This window comes from Panicum hallii, chromosome 4 (assembly GCF_002211085.1).
Source record: "Panicum hallii strain FIL2 chromosome 4, PHallii_v3.1, whole genome shotgun sequence".
NCBI classification, from domain to species: Eukaryota; Viridiplantae; Streptophyta; class Magnoliopsida; order Poales; family Poaceae; genus Panicum; species Panicum hallii.
In genome coordinates this window covers 42,054,657-42,074,414 of record NC_038045.1, presented here as the reverse complement: position 1 = coordinate 42,074,414, position 19,758 = coordinate 42,054,657, and the positions used below count along the sequence as shown (strand labels likewise).

Below are 19,758 nucleotides of genomic sequence, written 5' to 3'. Positions count from 1 at the left end.
ATAGGGCCGCTTAGCAATAGAAGCTGTGCCAAGCAAGAGATCAATGGAAAACTCAATGTCGCGATCAGGCGGCATACCTGGCAAATCATCCGAAAAGACATCCGGGAATTCAGACACCACGCGAATACCATCCGTGGGTCTAGCCTCCATCTGATGAAGAAATCCAGAAGGTTCTGTAGCTCCGACAGTGACCTCCTGACCATCCGGTGCTGATAGAAGAACAGTCCTCTAAGCACAATCTATCCGGACTCCCCACTTAGCAAGAGTCTCCATCCCGAGGATCACATCAATGCCCTTGGTGTCTAGCACCATCAGATTCGCGCTGAAATCTACCCCCCTTATGGCCACACTGACTCTGGGACAGAAGACATGAGATCTCAACTGCCCTCCCGGTGAAGATACTAACATGCACCTCTTTAATGTGCTAGTAGGAATACCATGATGCTCGACAAAAGACTGAGTGATGAAAGAATGCGTAGCCCCAGTATCAAAAAGCACTGTAGCAGGATGGGTGTTGACCATGAACGTACCAATAACCACGTTGGGAGCCTCAGCCACTGACTCGGCCGTCACGTGGTTCACCCTGCCCTGAGCTGGGGCCTTGGACGGTGCTGCACGCCCCTGCTGTCCTGCCTGCGCCTTCCGAGGGCAGACGTTGGCGTAGTGCCCCGGCTCGCCGCAGTGGAAGCACATTCGCAGAAATGCAGCGGCCTGCTGCCCGGCAGGAGGAGTGGGCACTCCCTGCCTCGGAGCCGGTGGAGTCGGAGGCACTGGAAGCCTCTGTCCCTGTCTCGCCTGCTGCGGAGGGCGAGGAGGGAACTGCTGCCGCTGCTGGTACTGCTGGGGCGGCCTCTGCTGCTGCTGCTGTGGATGCTGGTAGCGGGGACGAGTGTTGCTGCCCGAAGAGGATGGAGCCATCTTCCTCTTCTTATCCTCAATCTCCTGGCGCTTACGCTCGGTGTTGAGGGCAGCATCAACCAGTTGGTTGAAGTTGTCGAAACGGTGGTTCAGCAGCGCATACTGGATGTGATCATCCAGTCCCTCCTTGAAATACTCCTGCTTGTCACTATCATGGGCGACGTCAGCAGGGGCATAACGGGCCAGCTGAAGGAAACGGTCACGGTACTCCGTCACCGTCATAGCTCCCTGAAACGACAAACACAGATAACAAGGATAGAAATCGCTCAATGCGTCAGGATTATGAAAGAGATCAAGGATAGATCATGGCTCAAAAGAAATTGCAGATTAACTCTATTCAAATCTAACTGCTTAAGGGCACGGAACTCCTTCTGCTTCATCTTCATAATGCCTTCAGGAATGTGGTGGCTCCTGAAGCGCTCATGGAACTGGATCCAGGTGAGAGAGTCGCAGTCCTGAGCCGTGTAGGACTCCCACCAGTCAAGAGCGGAGCCTCGCAGCTGCCCTGCCGCGTACAGAACTCGCTCCCGGTCGTCGCACTGCGCAACAACCAACTGGCGCTCCACCGAACGAAGCCAGTCGTCCGCCTGGAGTGGATCCGTGGCGTGAGAGAAGGTCGGAGGATGACCTCTCAGGAAATCCGCACGCCTGTCACGGGGCTGAGGCAGCGGAGGAGGCGGTGGCTGGGCATGGATCTGCTGCAGAGCCTGAACGGTGTTGTTCAGGGTCGCCATCATCTGCATCTGGAGCTGGAAGAACTGCTCCGGGATCAGTGGTGGCGGCATCGGCAGCGGCTGACCAGTACCCTGGTCACCATCTGATTGCAACAAACAAAATTTTATGAGAAAAGATATGTTGGGCAGCTGCGGAAATGAAATTTCGGAAGGATATGACAGAGAAAAAAGGAATATAGGTTTTACCCCCAACGTTCTAACTCAATTTTATTATTTAGTTCAAGTTGGGTTAGGGTCGATTTGCATGAACAAGTTTAGTTACTAAACTATGCAATCAACCAAAAATCCAAATCAAACATTCGCACAATAACAAGCATTCAATATTCACAACTTAGTCGAGTTTATCACACTACTCGACTAACACACTCGTTCTAGCGTATTTTCATTAGGATAGCTTAAACTTATAGCTTATAGGGTTAGACCACTCAGGCCAACGTCTATAGAAAACTCAAGTTGTTTCTCAGAAGAGGCAGGAGGGAGATAGCAAATCAAGGGCTTAAGACTCAAGGGATAGAAGCAGGAATTGATGTTTGAAGATTTGAGGAAGCAAAGCAAGGGAAAAGAAGTCCTAAACTCGACCAATTCTATCTAGGCTTCGTCCTACAGTCTGATATGGCTCTGATACCAATCCTGTCACACCCGATTTATAAAGAACATAAATCGAGCAATCATATATGCGCCAGGATCAAGTCACGCATATATACAACAGAATCATCAAGATATCACAACACATATCACGAATAACATTAATATAAATCGTAAATGAATTGTTTTATTACAACCGAATCAAGAATCGGTTCAAGAGTTGCGGAAGCGTAAAAGAGATACATGTAGAGCTGGGCGCCACAGGGACATCGACTGGGAGACAAACGCCTAGAAGTCGTCGAAACCGTTGACGTAGTCCTCCACGTTGCCGGGCACTGAGCAGCAGTCGAAGATATCCAAGAGAACAGAAGAGTGGAGAAGCAAGTGTGAGTACAAACTCGTACTCAACAAGTATAACACAAACTATGAGGCTCTAGGTTGGCTGACTCAACTGCATTAGCTTTTAGTCTTGGCAGATTTTATTAAAGCTATTTACTACAAGTGGATGAATTACCATAACCCCAAATTGCATAAGAAATTAATCCATATTAATTAAGAACTATTGAGAACCATCCAAACCAAAACCACCCGGGGAAATCTCCCTAATCAAAGGTTGATAACCCCACTAATCAGACGGAGGATCTGGGCCGCTCATGACTGTGAGCACAGCTGATATATCAGTTTTACACTCTCGAGAGGTTGCACAACTTTACCCACAAGTCGTGAGCTACGCTAGTTGTTCATCACACTTCCTTAGGTGAGACGGCTAGCAAGCACACTACGAGACCGTTACAAAGGATCACATTGGTAAGGTGTAACCGCTAAGAATTCTGGCTCAGCGACGATGGGGCCCACCTCCGGGGGTACAAGACACACAGCACAGACCAAGCCGGAGGAGCAGGGACCATTGAAGCTTACCACCCCTCTTGCCCACGTAGGTAGGTTACTCCCGAACCAACATGACCTAATTAGTAAGTCAAGACCGTCCCATTCCAGTCTTGTGGTTGCGCGGTTGTCTCAGGTTGTCGCTCTATGAACCGGTCCTTATGGAGAGTGGCCAACCAAGCACTAAGCACCGTGCTGGCCCCCTAAACCATGTTTCTACAAAAACATCTTTTAAGGAGACGTGAGCCACTCAAGCACACAGCATAGAGGGCCACTCTCAGGATTAAGTTGCATAAGACCATTAATCAAATTAATTAAAAAGGACCAAGTGTGTTATAGCGCAGCAACCTAGCACAACTAACCAAAATGCAACCCAAAGGATATATATATATAGGATATAAAGTGGCTAGGAAAGTCCTTATAGGCATACAGAATTAAAATGCAGTATGAAATTGTATTAAAACGTGATAGGAGGTTCATGTTATACTTGCCTTCCTCGAAACTCTCCTGCTGCTGCTCAAACTGCTCAGAAGATGGCGGCTCCTGGTACCGGTCCAAAGGCTCCGCGTCTACTCACGATCATCAGGCATGGTCCAGACATACACACAAGCATAAACAATAGCAAACTATAAGAGAACAGTACACCAATACAATAGAACAGCAAACCAAACTATGCTAGAACTATTCTACGCATTACAACGATCGCGTGGATATAAAGAACACCTAAAACGGAGCTAAGACGCGAAAACTACGTTTGAAACAAGATCCAGGGACCTATTTGTAAGAAAACTGGAGGTTCTAAGGGGTTCTGCGCAAAAATCGAGGGTCTAAACGCAAATAAAGGGTAGACACAAGGGCTAGCACGTGAAAATCTAGGGCTTGGACGGCGGGTTGAAAAACCGGAAAGCTCAGGGGTCTAAACGAATAAGACAGGGCCTAACTGCGAATACTTTTGAACTAAGGGTGGACTGCGGGTTGATTTCCCGAAAGGGCAGGGGCTCTTTAGCAAAAGAAGCGGGCTGAAGCGGTATCCTTTGTTCTGGATCGTCAGATCTAATGCCAACGGCTCGGATTAGAGCCATCTCGCGAAGGGGTACGCGCTCACCACGGCCGTCAGATCTGGATCCAACGCCCTTGACTCCCTCTTCTCTCAGATCTATTACAGCGCGCCGGATCTAGGATGGATGGCTCATATTTAAAACAAGGGGCGAACCGGTACGCGCGATTCGGGTCCCTCGGATCTCGATCTCACGGCTCAGATTCACCTCGAGCTCGATCTAATCTCACGCGCTCAACACCGATCGGACGGCTCAGGGAAAAGGGGGGAGGAGGGGGCGGCGCTGCGATGCCGGCGGCCAAAACCCGCGGCGGCGCGGCTCGGGACTCGCCAGAGCTCGGCGTTCCCGCCGCTCCTGGGGCCAAAACTTTACGACTTCAGGCTAGGGAGCACCACCGCGGCACGGGGAAACGAGCTAGGGCTACGGCTGGGCCTAGAGGGGCTCGGGCTTCGCGTGCGACGGCTCGGGGCGGAGGACATCGCCGGCGTGCATGCGGTCTAGGCGCTGCGGCCAGCTAAGGACCACGACGCTGGGTGCAAAAGAACCAGGGAGCGAAGAGGAAGCTCACCGAGGGTTCGCGGTGCCCGGAGCGTGGCGGAGGACGGCCGGCGGCGAGGTCCTGCGGAGGCGACGCTCGGGATGATCGCGGACGGCCGAGGTGGGACTGCTTCAGGTCTGCTGGTCCCCCAAATCGAAGCACACGGGCCCTGCAGAGGTGCTCAAGGGGTCAGCCCGGCCGGATGCCTACCGACGATGAGGAATTGTTGCGGCGGGGCAACTCACCGGCGACAGTTCCCTCGGGAAATTCCGTCATTACCGAGGCGTGGAGCTCCAATGCTGAGCTCGAGGGGCTTTAGGATGGCGAGGTGGAGCTTTTGCGGGGGATGCGGCGGCCTGGAGCGCGGCGGAGCGGCCTGACCACGGTGAGGCCGAGGGTGTAGCGCGGCGGAGGAAAAAGGGGGCGGTGGCGCTGGAGGTCCTCGAGCGACGCAAGAGCTAGGGTTAGGGTTCAGATGGTTGGGGCTGCTCTTTGTAGGGCGGCGGAGCCACACTGGCGTGCGGGCCCGGGGAGAGAAGGTCGCCGGTGATCTCGGGGGGGGGGGGGGGGAAGTTGAGCGCCGGGGAAGAAGGAGGAGAGGGGGGAAGAAGGGCGCTGACCGGTGGGGCCCGGCGGTCAGAGAGAGGAAGGAGAGAGCGCATGGGGTGGCCGGGCTGAGGGAGGAAACGGGTCAGGCGCGGCCCACGCGGGGGAAGGGAAAGGGGGGAAGAGTGCTGGGCCTGGGGGGGGGGAACTTGGGCCAGGGGGGAGAGAAAGCCCGTGAGAGAGGGAGGGAGAGGGTTTTGGGCTGCCTTCTTTTATTCCTTCTCTTTTCCTTTTCTTTTTTTCTATACTCTAAACATTCAAACAAATCTAGTTAAATTCAAATAAATTTGAATTCAAACCCTACAACTCAACACAATTAAAACAATGCTCCAGCATGAATGCACAAGCAAGTTGATCCTATGATAAATTTTAATTACTTGCGTTATAAAATTACTTTAAATGCGAGATAAAATAGAGAAAATCCTGGAAATTTTATTTAAGCCCAAATAAATTCCTTAAAATTTGGGAAAATTACATTAGGGTGTTACATTTGGGTGCCGCTCTAGCTCCCAAGGCACTCAAGGCAAAGAAGTTGAGCATTTAAAAACCTTCATTGTAAGTACTCAAGTACTTTTCAGTTGTATTTCGTAGGTTCGTAGTTGATATAAAGTCTGACCGCTACCTCGCTGCATGCAGGAAATCCTCCGCTCTGAGCTTAGAACAACCTGGCGGTGCCTCAGCTAGTCCAGCCCCCGAGATAGAAAAATCAACGGACGCTGTAGCGGTGCATACGAAGCTGGTGACTACGACTGCCCTCGAGTCGTCGGTGCCCGGAAGATCTGCTGCACCCACCACCACCACCGAATTCGAAGGGGGTGATGCGGATGATAGACAAAGCGTGGAGAAAGAGCCCGGGATGGCTCTGCCAGCCTCCGAGATCCCATTAGGTGAGCCGATTGTGCCATCCCCACCCACGAGTACAATCCTTTCCGACTGCAGGTGCCACGTAGCAGCAACCAATTCCTAAAGATCAAGGTGCGGCGGGTACCTCCGAGAGGACAATACTGGTGCATCCGCCCAAGTATCATTATGCTGTCCCCTTGGAGGTTGACACCAGGAGTCTTGAAGCAAATGTTGGACACACACAAGAAATTGTATAACTACACAAAGGTAGTCATGCTGCCCTCTGTGGTGCTTGATGTGTTTTTGTTTGCGGTTACTAATCTTGTTTGTTGAATAGATGTTGGCCAATCGCTCAAAACAGAAATCCGACAAGCTGGAGGTTTTTTTTGGATATGCAACAACATCAGACAAATATAATGATCAATGAATCCTTCCTATATATTATCAGAGCATCTCCAACAGTCTTCTTTTTCTCAATAAACTATTAATATTGGGAAAAAATATGCTCCAGCATTTTCCAATACCTTTCTCTTTCCATAACAATTATTGATTTATCCCAATATTTCACCCCAACTCCTATCAAATAAAGGGAGAATTTCTGCATTTTACAAAATATTAGTTGTATTGGAATATTCTAATAACTGTAAAAGCATCTCCCCTAATAACTTATGAAAGTTGTATTCGGATATTCTAATAATATCTTAACGGAAGATGTTTATTGAGGGACTCTTGGAGATGCTTTTGTAGTCTAGGAACCGTGATAAATATAATGCCAGACTGTTCGCACTTTGCTAACTTCCATATAAACGAAAACTTTGCTATCTGGAGCTATACCTGCTTTCATGGATGGATCTAGAGTGTGGGTCGCGCTAAAAACCAGCCCAAATAATTGTACACCCTTAGTCCTTTGACTCCTCACGAACACGCGCACGCGAGGCCGAGAGCGAGGTCAGCGATGCCAGAGGTGCGGCACGCGACGGCTGGCACGCAGGATGGGATTTCAAATAGTTTTTGCACTCCCGATCCCAGTATTTAGATCGGTTGAGATGGATGTAGGTGTTTGTGCTTTGGCAACAGCCAACAGCACGAGCGGATATGGAACGCAACGGGCAAATTGATGAGGGCCGCCATGTAATAATTAAAATTGGACGGGACAAGAAAAGGGATGGACTGCAATGAACGAAGCCCAAAAGCAAGGGCTTGCTTGCACAGGCCGCGCGCTGCCGAACCAACCAGCAATAACAAACAAAGAAACACACGCACAGAAACGGGGGCCCACACAGGGTGAAGTGACAAAAGCCTGACGGCCCATCGTATCCCGGCCCAGGAAATCATCACGGCCCAACGAGAGCAACTCTCGCGTCGCGCGCGCGCCGAAGCGAGCGAACTGCGTGGGTGGGAATGGGGACAGGCTGCAGGCGTGCCCACACCGTGAGGATGGACGCTGAAGTCGGCCAATCAACGTCGCTGCCGGCCCACTTGTCATGACCAGAGCCTGTGATGTGAGGGTTTGCGTATCGTTGTTGATCCGCAGGCCGAGCTTGGAGGACTGGCTGCGTTCTGGTCCGCGTGTTCCGTGCGCCCGCGGCGATCATGCATGATCCGGCGACCGATTCCAACTTCATCTCGTCATCTGCTTGCGGTTGCAAGCAAGCTGTGCGACCGGACGGGCGAACGCTTGCTGAGCTCGAAAGCACCCCAGGTCGCACGGGATGACGTACGCATGCGGTGGTGAACGGGCCCCAACCAAGTGAAGCAAGGAAAAATGTCAGGGAATGAAGCAAACGTTTCTGAGGACCCTAAATTCGGCAGCGTGGTTGCCACATTGAGTTGTTGGCGTCTTATTCGGTTGTCGGTGGGATTTGACGAATTTACACTAGCCTTGATTACGGATTCCAGTTATTTATTATTTTGAAAATTATACAAAATACAATAAAAAAACAGAGGTACATCATTTATTTCCGTCAAAGTATTTGAATATCCATTGTTTGCAATTGTACTCGGAGTCTATTTGCATGGGCTAAAATTGTACGCTAAACTTTAGCACATATTATCACTCGTATCTTTACTAAAAAATTGAAGTCTTGGCTAAACTTTAGCCTACCACTTTAGCACTCCTCTTTGGATGAACTAGTGCTAAATTTTAGTACTTTTAGGTATTAGCACTTGTATCAAACAACCCCTAAGTAAAACGAAAATAGATGTATAGAATACTAATATCTGTCTAAGTTTTCATGTATGTATTAATTATAAAAAATTTTGTGCACAATGAATGAACCTGGTTAGGTTCTACAACTCTACAGCTGATAATGAAAAGAATATATATTGCCTGCATGCGGCATATATGCCAAGTCATGCGTGAGCAAACGCGAAGCAGCCGACAGCCAGCCCGGACAGGCAGGATCCGGGACGGGACCCCGTCTGTCCCGTGAACTACTCCCGCCACGGCCGGGAATTGAGTTAGTGTGCATGCCACACCATATCCAGCCGCCTCTAGTATTTTTTCCGTTCCAAAATATAACTACTTCCAGCATTTAAATTTTATCTTATAATATAGCTACTTTTAAGTTCTTAAGTAGAATTTTAGATCTGCGAGGTCTAAAATACCTAGCATGCAGATCTGCATGCAAGCTAAATAGAAAAGATATAATTATTCTTTTATTTGTGCATAGTTCTTTATGGTAATTAAAAGAGGGTAATATAGATTTTTACTGTCCTTTCTTAATCTGTCTAAATTTTTTTTTAAAATAACTATATTATAGAATAGAAGAGTATATTTTAACAATAGCATGAAGTCAGATGTGCATGTGCGGCCAATGATTCGATCGGCAGCCCAGCCCAGCCCAGCCGGGCGGGGGATGATTGATTTCACGTGGGGGCCGGGGCATCCACAATATAGACGAGAGATCCTGACCTGAGGTCAATGAACGCCCGCGGCCGCTAGCTGCCCGTTGTTCATGCATGCATGCATCTTCGCGGCCCGCGTATCCTGATGATCCATCCGTGTCGTTGTCACGACGCGCGCAAGCACTGCTTAAAAAAAAAGAGTAAGTTTTCAGGGGCGGGTAAAAATACGATTTTTAGAGCAGTTAACGCGTTTGCCCCTAAAAATAATTTTAAAAATAATTTGTAGGGCGGGACCTATCTTTAAAATCGATTTCTAGAGCCAGGTCATGCCGTGACCTGCCCCTAAATTCGATTTTCAGAAAATAAAAAAAATAAAAAAAATCAAAAATAGCAAAATGAAAAGAAGAAAAATATTGCAGCCACCACCACAAGTGCATGTGCTATCAAGTTATAATTTTTTGACCAAATATGCACACTTGTATCACCCAGGTTCGAACTGCGTACCTCAAGCCTAGCACGTAGCTTTCTCTCCACCATACTACACAGTCACTTGTGACTCGATAGGGTATGCTATTCTTTTATATTAACTCTGGAATTGATTTGTAGAATTTGTAGGGGCGGGTGACGCCATCACCCGCCCCTAAAAGTATTTTTCAATCTTATTTCAAAAATTCATTTAAATCTTTCCATATAGCAAAAAAAATAAAAAAGTAAAACTTCTGCACCATAGTTATTGTAAACTATCGATAAAAAAATATATCAAGTATATTTCAGTGTATATAAAGATTAAGATTGTTGAAATCTCAAAATATTACTTGAGTTGTATGAGATACTATAGTCATAGCCATATATAGATTCATAATAATTGTGTGGACCATTAAATGATCTTAAATAAAAAAGTTATCAATTACAAAGTTTAGATCTCATCATTTTCAACAATTTTGATATAAAGTTTGAATTTATCCGAGATCATATGAAAAAGTTATGAATTTTTTGTGTGGAACAATTTTTAGAGATGGGTTGTGCCATCACCGCCCCCTAAAACTGTATTTTTAGGGACGGATGACGCCATCACACGTTCCTGTAAATACCACCATTTCTAGGAGCGGGTGGTGGCGTCACCCGCCCTTAAAAATGATGCCCATTTGCAGAGACGGATGATAGCATCATCCGTCCCTAAAAATACTTTTGTAGGGGTAAGTTGAATGTTACAGTAACCATATTTTATTTATAAAAGTGGGTTACCTTTTAACCCGTCCTTAGCCCGTCCTTAGGGAAAAATAAAAGGTCCCTAGTTTTTTATATTTAGCGAAACCATCTCTCGTTTGCTAGCTGCACGTTATGTCGTTGTACGTCAACTGCCGCGAGATAGAGAGAAGACGCGGACCGGTTCTATCTCCGGTCGTCGTCTCCTCCTCCGGTCCGTAGGGGGTAACCTCCCCCATCCGGGGATCAGTTCATCAGACGGCGTGCAAACGCAGATGAAGATGCGAGGAAGGATCGGAAACACAACGGACGATGGCGCTTCCAAGGCAGGCGCGAACGTATGGATTAATCATAGTAGAAGAAAGCTAAGGAGAACGAGTCCAACAGGGTGATGACAGACACGAAAGCGTCCATGCTACTACATACAGTACCAAAGTTCGTTACTGATGCCGTCTCGTCCCATCTCGAGGTTTAATTAATGCGATGGCCCACGTACTCCCACTGGACTTATGATCGACCTGAACCTTTCAACAGGATCAAAAGCCAGTGCAAGCAAGTCGCATATCCCGTCTAGGCAACACTCTACTACTCTACTAGCGCCCATCAGATGTACTACTGCGTGGCTGATTGGCAGGAGATCCATGCATGATGCCCTCTGAAAGCAGACAGGGTAGTAAGGGGACGTTTGGATGTTGGGCTTCTCCCGTAAAGGCTCCACCCGAAAAGATAAAAGCCGGTGAAGCTAAAAGAAAATAGACTTCTAGTTTATTTTTACCTCAATCTACAAAATAACTTGACACTACAGTACCTTAGTTTGCGCAAAATAGGTGAAACTAAAGTTGGTAAAAGCTCTCCCAAACGAACCCTCAGATGTTACGTTGTACTTGTTGAAGTACATGTGAATTGTCCACCTCTCTCCATCAGCTTAAGTTTTTGGGTTGAATTGGTTGACGCGTGCAACTCAATATAATATCAAAGTCAAATGACTCAAGTTCAAATCCTGACAGGTGTGATTAAATAAAATAATTGCAGCCGACTTCTATTTCCACGTTTGAGGCTTGGCGGAGCCTACACGTGAGGGGGAGCGTTGAAGTATAAATGAATTGCCCACATCTTCCCATCAGCTTAAGCTTTTGGGTTTACATTAGTTGATGCATGCAACTCAATAGTACTTAGATTTAATTGGTTGATGCATGTAACTTAATGGTACTGCTGATCGACGCTCGCACCTGTCCGACGCGTGAGCATTGGAGTTGCACCGCGCTACCTACACTCTATCGGGCTCGTAGTGAAGAAAGGATATATTTTCTTAGTACCTACAGTAGGAAAGTGCATGCCATCCTGAAACTGAGGACACATAACGTTTTGTTTTCTGTCACTAATTAAATTGTGGATGCATTCAGCAGTATATTCAGTGAGCTTAACCACCATTCGTTGCTTCGAAAGACTTCATAGGTGCGAGATGATTGTGTGCGCGCTGAGAAAAATTAAGGCACATATGTGTGTGTGAGGTAAATCTGATCCTAGAGCCCGGGTAGTGACTGTGCCACATATTGAACAGGTTATCAATTAAGGCATAGTACTACTATATATGGACTACTCAGCATGATGACGAAGCAATGGCGCTTCAATTTCAACTTCTTTGTTGTTTTTATATACGTATTCAACTTAATTGGCAAGGAAACTATCAAACAGCACCACATATTCTCAACTTGGAGCATTGAGATGCCTATTCAGACCCAGCTTTTTTCGACATTACTTGAGCTGTACGGGCGTAGTCGCGTAGACTAGGCACTCGCTCGGATAAAGAACATCAGCTATATGTATATTGGAAGAAGTGCTTACAAGTGCTAATTTACAGAATAATCCATCAATTAGAATAATAAACTGATTAATAATTCAGACATACACATGTAAGCGCGCTTACAGACTGCACTACCATCATTTCGTGCTGCGGTGCTGGTGCAAAAGCTAGCTTTAAGCTAGCAGCTAGTCTAGTTGATGATGTAGCACTTCTTCCTGATCTCGCCCTCTGCACCGGTGAGCACGCCGACGCTTCCCATCTTGACCATGGAGTCGCCGAAGTCCTTGAAGAACACGTCGTCAAACTTGCCGGTGGCGATGCGCTGGACGTACTCCCTGGTGGTGGCGTCGGTGAGCAGCGCGGCGTCGGACTGGAAGAGCCCCCGGCGCTTGGCGACGTGGCGGTAGTAGCTGGTGTCGAAGGTCTTGTAGCTCCCGGGGTCCATCTCGGACAGCATGGCCGTGTCGTCGACGCTCTTGCAGCGCGTCCGGAGCCTGTCGGCGTACTCGCTGTCGAGGGTGGGGTCCGCGCTGTAGGCGCCGCTGAAGTTGTAGAGCCGGCCGGCGTAGGACGGGCAGTGCGCCGTGCCGAGGGTGTGCGCGCCGGAGAGCACGACGAGGTCCTTGAGGTCGAGGCCGTTGGCGGCGAAGATCTTGGTGAGCAGCGGGATGTCGCCGAAGGCAGGAGGCAAGTGGTCGGCCGCTTCCGTGGCGCTCGAGACCCTGCCGTCCTTCCTCCCGAGTGCGACCGGCCAGAATGGACCCTTGGCCAGCACCACGGCGTCGCGCGCCATGATGGTGAGGACGTCGGCGCAGGAGACGGTGTTGGGGCAGGCGGCCTCGAGCTTGGCCTTCACCCTGTCCACGGAACCGAAGCCCCGCAGGCTTTTGTTCGGCTTAGCGTCCCTCTCGGCCAGGTGGCCCTCGGTGGAGTTGAGCAGGACGGAGGCATCACAACCCTGCAATTTCGCGTTCCATGGAAATGCTTGTGTAAGTAGAACAGGACGACGATGATCAATTATATTAATGGCTCAATATAATTCACAGATCAGAAAAGAGACACTTACCCTGACGAAGCAGTCGTGGAAATGGAGCCTGAGGAGCGGGCCGGCGAGGCTGGGCGCGGCGGAGATGATCTTCTCCATCTCCTCGCGGACGATGGCCTCGACGTTCGGGCATGTCTTGCTGTAGTAGCCGACCTCCAGCTGGGCCGCTGCCGGCGAGCTGCCTGCGAGCAGCAGCAGTGCCAAAGGGAGAAGCAGTACCAGACAAGACTTGATTGCCATGCTGATGGATCGGCAGTGTTAAACAATTACAGGTCCAAAAGCTGCAGTTATGTGACTATAACAAGAATGTTCTTGTGATGTAATCTAGGATGTAATGTGGGGATGGACTTGTCCTTGCAACTCCCTGTATTTATAGAGGCGCTACGCTATAGGTAGTTAGGCTTGGTGGTGGCGAAATGGTGTTGCGTAAGTTGTTGCTTGGACAACCTGTTACTGGGCTATGCACCCATGTGCTAGCTTCCTTCCTTTGCGTAGCCTCCTCCATGAACAAAATGATTTTAAGCATTGACCTTGTTTCCAAATGTAATGCTTTTATCTGATTGTTTTATAAAATATTCCATTCTAAAAATAAAAACAACAGATTATGAAAATATTATCTGCACCTTCGGCGATCATCAATTCCTTCCAAAACAAATGGGTGTGAAACCTCGATATGTATGAATGCGTACTTTCATAATGTCACAACATACTGTATTGCATGTTTCAAAAACGATCCTAATAGAACAATTAATGATGCCCCAAGTTATGTAGTAAAGATACTGTTATTGTCCAAACATTAAGTATTTGGCGACCTTATTGTATCCTCATCATACAATGCATGGTTTCAATCCTCGTATATCCTAATGCAAGTATGGCACAGGTCAAATCTGCATGTGGGATGGATGATCGGTGGAGACCTGATGAGGAGCTGAGACGCGGCTGTAACCATGTTGTCACCGGCCAATGATTTACGTGCAGGTAGCCGGCCGGCCGCACATGCACGGGAACAAAAATTCCTCAGGCCCACGGTCAATCAACGCGGGCTGCCACGTTCAGTTCGTCGTTCGTGAACCTTTCCGGACCTATATTACTACGCACGATTATGTCTAGAAAGGTCAGGTCAGAAGGCGAATGCGTATCGATCAAATCATAGGTTTGATATATAGGGCGTACCAGTAAGTGTCACGCTACGTTATCTACCGCAGACGAAGTTAAAAAAGGACAACTCTGATCCACTGCTCTCCACGTTGTGATTGGTGTACTTTTTCGACCAACCAAGGTTTTTTTTTATCTAGACTAGAAAAATAATTTTCCAATGACGTTCAATTAATAAAAAGATAGCTTCAAAGGTTACCAGCAAGTAACATTACATTTCTTTTTGATATCCTAGACTGCAAAATTATTTTTCTCTATAAAATAAATTCGTTCTAGTGTTCCTAATACTATTACAGAACTGTCTTGTAGTGTGGATTCAAGAAAAAACAGCACCATCGATTTTTACCAATACCATGTCAAATTGAGTACACAGTCGATGTCTCTACTGGTCCATGTACTTCATAATTGATGGTGGAAGTATATTTGTACCATCGGTTCACAGTTAAGACCAAATGTACAAATGCAACATTTTCCATAGTCGGTTCGTGAGTGAGACCCTAGTGGAAATACAGTTTCCGCCCTCGGTTTCAAGGCACTGACCAACCGAGAAATAGCTGTTTAAGCAATGTCGCTGAACTAACGCAAATCCCATCCAACTTGTACATTTGGTCTTACTGTGAAACGGGACTAAAGGATTCTTCATGGGCTAGTATAAAAGGAAAAATCCCACCTAAAGTCGCATGCACGCATTGTGTAGGTGGGTTGGTAAGAATTTAGCGAGAGAGCTAAGAGCACTACTACATAAAACGTTTTTGAGGTGGGTAAAACGGCATTTCCAGGGGCGGGCGCGATAATTGTCCCTGCTTCTCGCAGCTACAAATACTTTTTGCAGGGGCGGGTAACGCGACCGCCCCTAGAAATCATTTCCAGGGGCGGGTCACGCCATCAGCCGCCCCTGGAAATCCATTTTCAGGGGCATGTCACTCCATCACCTGCCCCTGCAAAGTGTTTTCTAGGGACGGGTGATGGCTTCAGCCGCCCATGGAAATGTTCTTCCCGCCAAAATTTTTGTACATTTTTCTTGTCAAATTTTTAAAATAGAGTTCTCAATTAACCTATTCAGATCCAATACTCAGATAACATTGTATATGCAATCAAATTATATAACCAGTTCCGACCTCAATAATGAAAGAGTAAGGGTACATCCGTACCACTATTTAGTGCAAGTTCGTACATCAATGCTTTAGGTCTTAAGTTCTTACAATAGTGCAAAGTTCAAATCCATAAGAAAAGGATAATGGTACATCCATGCATATTACACATTCATGCTCCTCCGACCCGCTTCTGTAGATATGGAAGATAGTTAAGGTCTCCAATCGTCCAGCCTAGAACTTCATCAAAATAAGATAAAGCACGGACAAGTGCGTTCTCCTTCGCTTGCCAATGATAAACACATACAGTACTATAAATATCGAACAATGGAGTGTTAAGCTGATTTGGCCTGTAGAAGGTGAGTTTTGCTTGAAACTTCAAACCTCTGGTGAAGAATGGCTCTCCACCCATGTAAGTTACATCCACCGCTTCAATGACTTGATCCAGAATCACCCGAAAGCTCATTGCCGCATAGGTAGTACCTTGGAAAAGATCCTAAAAGGTGATAATAACATGATGAAAGTTGAAACATATAACATAACTAAAGTTAACGATGTTAAAATAAATATCTTATACCCTATTATCTACCCTGCTATCTTGATTAAGCTGACAAAGCCTCTCAGCAGTTTGAATAACATTGCTTTCTCCCGCCTCGAGCTGCTTTATTTAAAAATATAAAAAGTCTGGCAGAAAGTACCCATAATTCTAAAGCTGCTCTACGCAAGTCTCCACAGCTAGCCTCTCGTAAGTTACCCAATTTGGTGCAACTCCACCCATTGCGGCAATTGAAACCATCGGGATGGCATCTTCTGGTGCCATCAAGGTGAAGTCTATATTTCGAACATGTACTTGAAAATAGATATTTACTTGTTTGAATGAGGTTGACGAACAACATCGGTTTGCACTACAGGAGTAGTACCACCCATAGCTTCGATAATATCTTTGAGCCATCTAATATTGTTGATAAGCTGTATGTAAGTAAATTTAGAAATTATTCATATATAGTAAATATATATTAAAAAAGAAATAAATCATACAACGTTGGGAATTGATCCGTACCTTCGATTGCCCAATGGCGCCATAAAAGTGAAATTCTGGACTATGAGGCAATGCGTCCTCGACCATGCCTCCACGGCCACCAAAACCGTTGTGGCAGCCACCACCACGGAACATCACTAATTCAAATTGAGAGTACAAAATCAAGCAAATATACTAACTAACTCACTAACCGTAGTCAAATTTACATCGTTGAAATTACATCTTCGAAATGGAAAAAAACTAACTAATTCAAACAATATCGAATACACTTCTCATTTACTAACTAAATCACTAACTAGTGTGTGCGTGTGAGTGTGTGTGCGCTAGAGTGTGTGTGTGTGCATTGAAATGGAAAAAAGAAAGGAAAAAAATCAAGAACATAGGGGGGGGGGAGGCGCCGCCAGGGCTCGCGGACGTAGGTCCGCGAGAGGACACGCCGCCAGGACCCACGGCCGTAGATCCGTAGTAGGAGGCCGACGGGAGGAGGCGCAGCGCGGGGAGCAGGCGCCGTCGGGGCCCCTGGCTGTAGGTCCGCGGGAGGAGGCGCCGCCGGGACCCGCGGCCGTAGATCCGTTGCTGTAAAATTTGTTTATATTCGAAATGTGCAAAAGTAAGGAATCTCTACCGTGCCTATATAAACCAAACCAGTGCTTAGTTTATCTCGGTGTCTAACATTTCATATAGCTATGTTCTATTTGTAGGAATAAAATAGGGATTGGACTGTGGAGAGATAGCTGAGTGGTTGATAGCCCCGGTCTTGAAAACCGGTATAGTTCTAGGAACTATCGAGGGTTCGAATCCCTCTCTCTCCTTTTGTTTATTAAATACATTTGTTTCTTTCTATGTTTTTTTTTTGTTCTGCATGACAAAGTTTTCTATTTCTCATTGCTGACATCACATTCAAAATGGTTGAGACCAAACTAGAAATTGAAAGAGATAGTGAGGAACTATGGGAGAACTGCAGGTGTGGAAGCAGTGAACACGAAATCTGAGGTGCTACATGATCATCAGCCATCACTTGTCAATCAGGTGAGTAACACAGTTTATGGTTTTGCTATTTCTGTTCATCTCAGATTGTGCATAAATGTAGGTATAGTAAGTCATTTCTTTTGTATCAAGTAATGTGTTCTAGTAGAAAAATGTTCATCATGTTTGTTTCAGCTATACCATTATATACAAAGGGAAATATTTGATAATAATTTTTTTATCCATTCATACCATCATTTTATTCCCGTTTCTACAGACTAGTCAGGGCTCGGTGGATGGCAACTTGATGTCCTCGCTTGTCAGAGCTCCAGCTATGGGCACAAGCACCATAGTAGTTTCCTCAGAAACTGTTGTCATTGATGACACCAGCAGCACAGACTATGATAGTGATGATAGTTACATATTTTATGACTTTGGTGATGAGGCCACTGAAAGTGACGATAAGAGAACAACAGTAGTATGTACACACCTAGATCTGTGCTATCTTCTAAACTCCATTTTTGTCACTTGACAACTGATAGCTCCAGTGACAGTGATGCTATTACCGACGTCAGTTCGAATGACAACGCCTTAGTTGTGGCTGGATGTCGAATTTGCATATTATACATCATGATCATGATCCCTGTAGGCATCAGTGTTTGTTTCCGGTGTGGCAACTCTGGCCTTATTCGTTTCGGTGGCAATGGACAAGCCTGAGATTCCGTTGCAGGCACCATATGGGTGAATAATTAGAAATAATGTCGTAGGATCCTCTGGAATAGAAGCAAATTCCCATGTGCCAAGTAGCATTTGAGTTCAAGTTTAATATCTGCATGAGTGGTTGTCCATATGATGTGTACCTTCTATATGTGATATATATTTCAGAAACTTTTCATTATTATTACTACAAGATGTGTTGAAAAATGTGTGTGTGCGTGAGAGAGAGGTGGTAACGAGAAGAACCAATCATTTGACACAAACATTGATTACACTTACAGACATTTACCATACAGACTCTGTAGTTAACGAGCAAGGTAAGAGAAAGTCTAGTTTGCAATTTGATATTTGTTTCTTTTGCCTCGTGCATGCAGTTACAATTAAAAAATAAAGCTTTTACAAGCTGATACTCTAGTTGACGATCGGTTTCCCATCATGGTCATGGACTCGCTGAAGTCCTTGAATAATGCGTCATCGAATGTGTATGTTATACATCATAATGCATGCAGGAACCAGTATATGCTTCCACTGCGGGAACTCTGGCCCTACTCATTTTGTTGGAAATGAACAAGCGAGAGTTTGTGACGCAGACACCATATGATTGAGCTCGTACAAATAATGTGGTAGAATCCTCTAGACATTGATGTAAGTTTCCATGTAACCCAATAGCATTTCAGTTTACGTTTAGTATCAGCAATTAGTTGTTGCCGATAGGAGGTGATCACCCATAGGATGTGTACCTTCTCTCTAAAGTGATAGATATTGCAAAAAATTTGATGTGGGCACCCATAGGATGTGTACCTTCACTCTTAAGTGATAGATATTGTAAAAAAATGTTATTAACCATTAGTGAAAGATACATTGAAAAAAATTCTCCCTCCCTCCCTCCCTCTCTAGCGCGCACACACATGCTATATGTGCACGCACGTGTTTGTCTGTGTGTGTTTGTGTGTGACATGGTAACAAGAAGAAATCTCTATCTCTCTGTTTGTGTGTGTATGTTTGCCTGTGTGTGATGTGGTAACGAGAAGAACCAATAGCTTTGGTACAATATTTGATAACACGACATAATGTCAAACATTCAACGTACAAAGTTGTGCAGTTACAATTAAGGATCTGATAAAACCCGTTAGGGATTGTTCCTGATCTTCCGGTGCTTAATTGGGGAAGATAGATTTGTGGTGGCAAAATGACAGTGGAGATGTAAATGGTTTTGGTGGATTTCAAGATGACTAAAAAGTGATCATAACTCAAAACTCTAAAGAATTAACCACTAAGAACCAATAACTAGTCCAAACAATACAACTGAAAACACAAGCAAATTCTTTAGATCTAACCTGTTTTGTGGATTTTTTGACTGCAAGTAAAAGGATGGGCAGAATCTCTCACCAAATAATCTTACTCTGATTACCACATGATAGAACCCGCTAGGGATTGATCCTGATCTTCCATGAGAGAAGGGGTAACTTTGATTTAGGGGTGGATTCGACGTTGGCTGTCTGACTACAACACTATAAAGGGCTGCTCCTTAGCAATAGGTACACCATCTCCGATTGGGATATTCTTGCCATGATAAGAACACCTCTGAACCTGCTAGCAACCGATCACAAGTAAGAACAAGGTGAACAAACAATTACTCATGGAATTGAAGCCAAAAGGTTGAATCTGAATCACAAGTTTGCGGTCCTGAATCAAGCAAATTGGATGATCTAACCAACACA

At 46.1% G+C, this 19,758-nt stretch overlaps 1 protein-coding gene across 1 annotated transcript; it reads right to left on the bottom strand.

The window, feature by feature from the left end:
• Positions 1–12,022: 12,022 nt before the first annotated feature.
• On the bottom strand, positions 12,023–13,398 carry LOC112889765 (peroxidase 1-like). The gene is made up of 2 exons (XM_025956537.1): positions 13,091–13,398; positions 12,023–12,982 (listed from the first exon to the last, which is right to left on the bottom strand). Exons 1-2 carry the CDS (start codon positions 13,307–13,309, stop codon positions 12,215–12,217), a joined length of 987 nt encoding a protein of 328 aa, XP_025812322.1. The 5' UTR covers positions 13,310–13,398; the 3' UTR covers positions 12,023–12,214.
• Between the last annotated feature and the right edge of the window lie 6,360 nt (positions 13,399–19,758).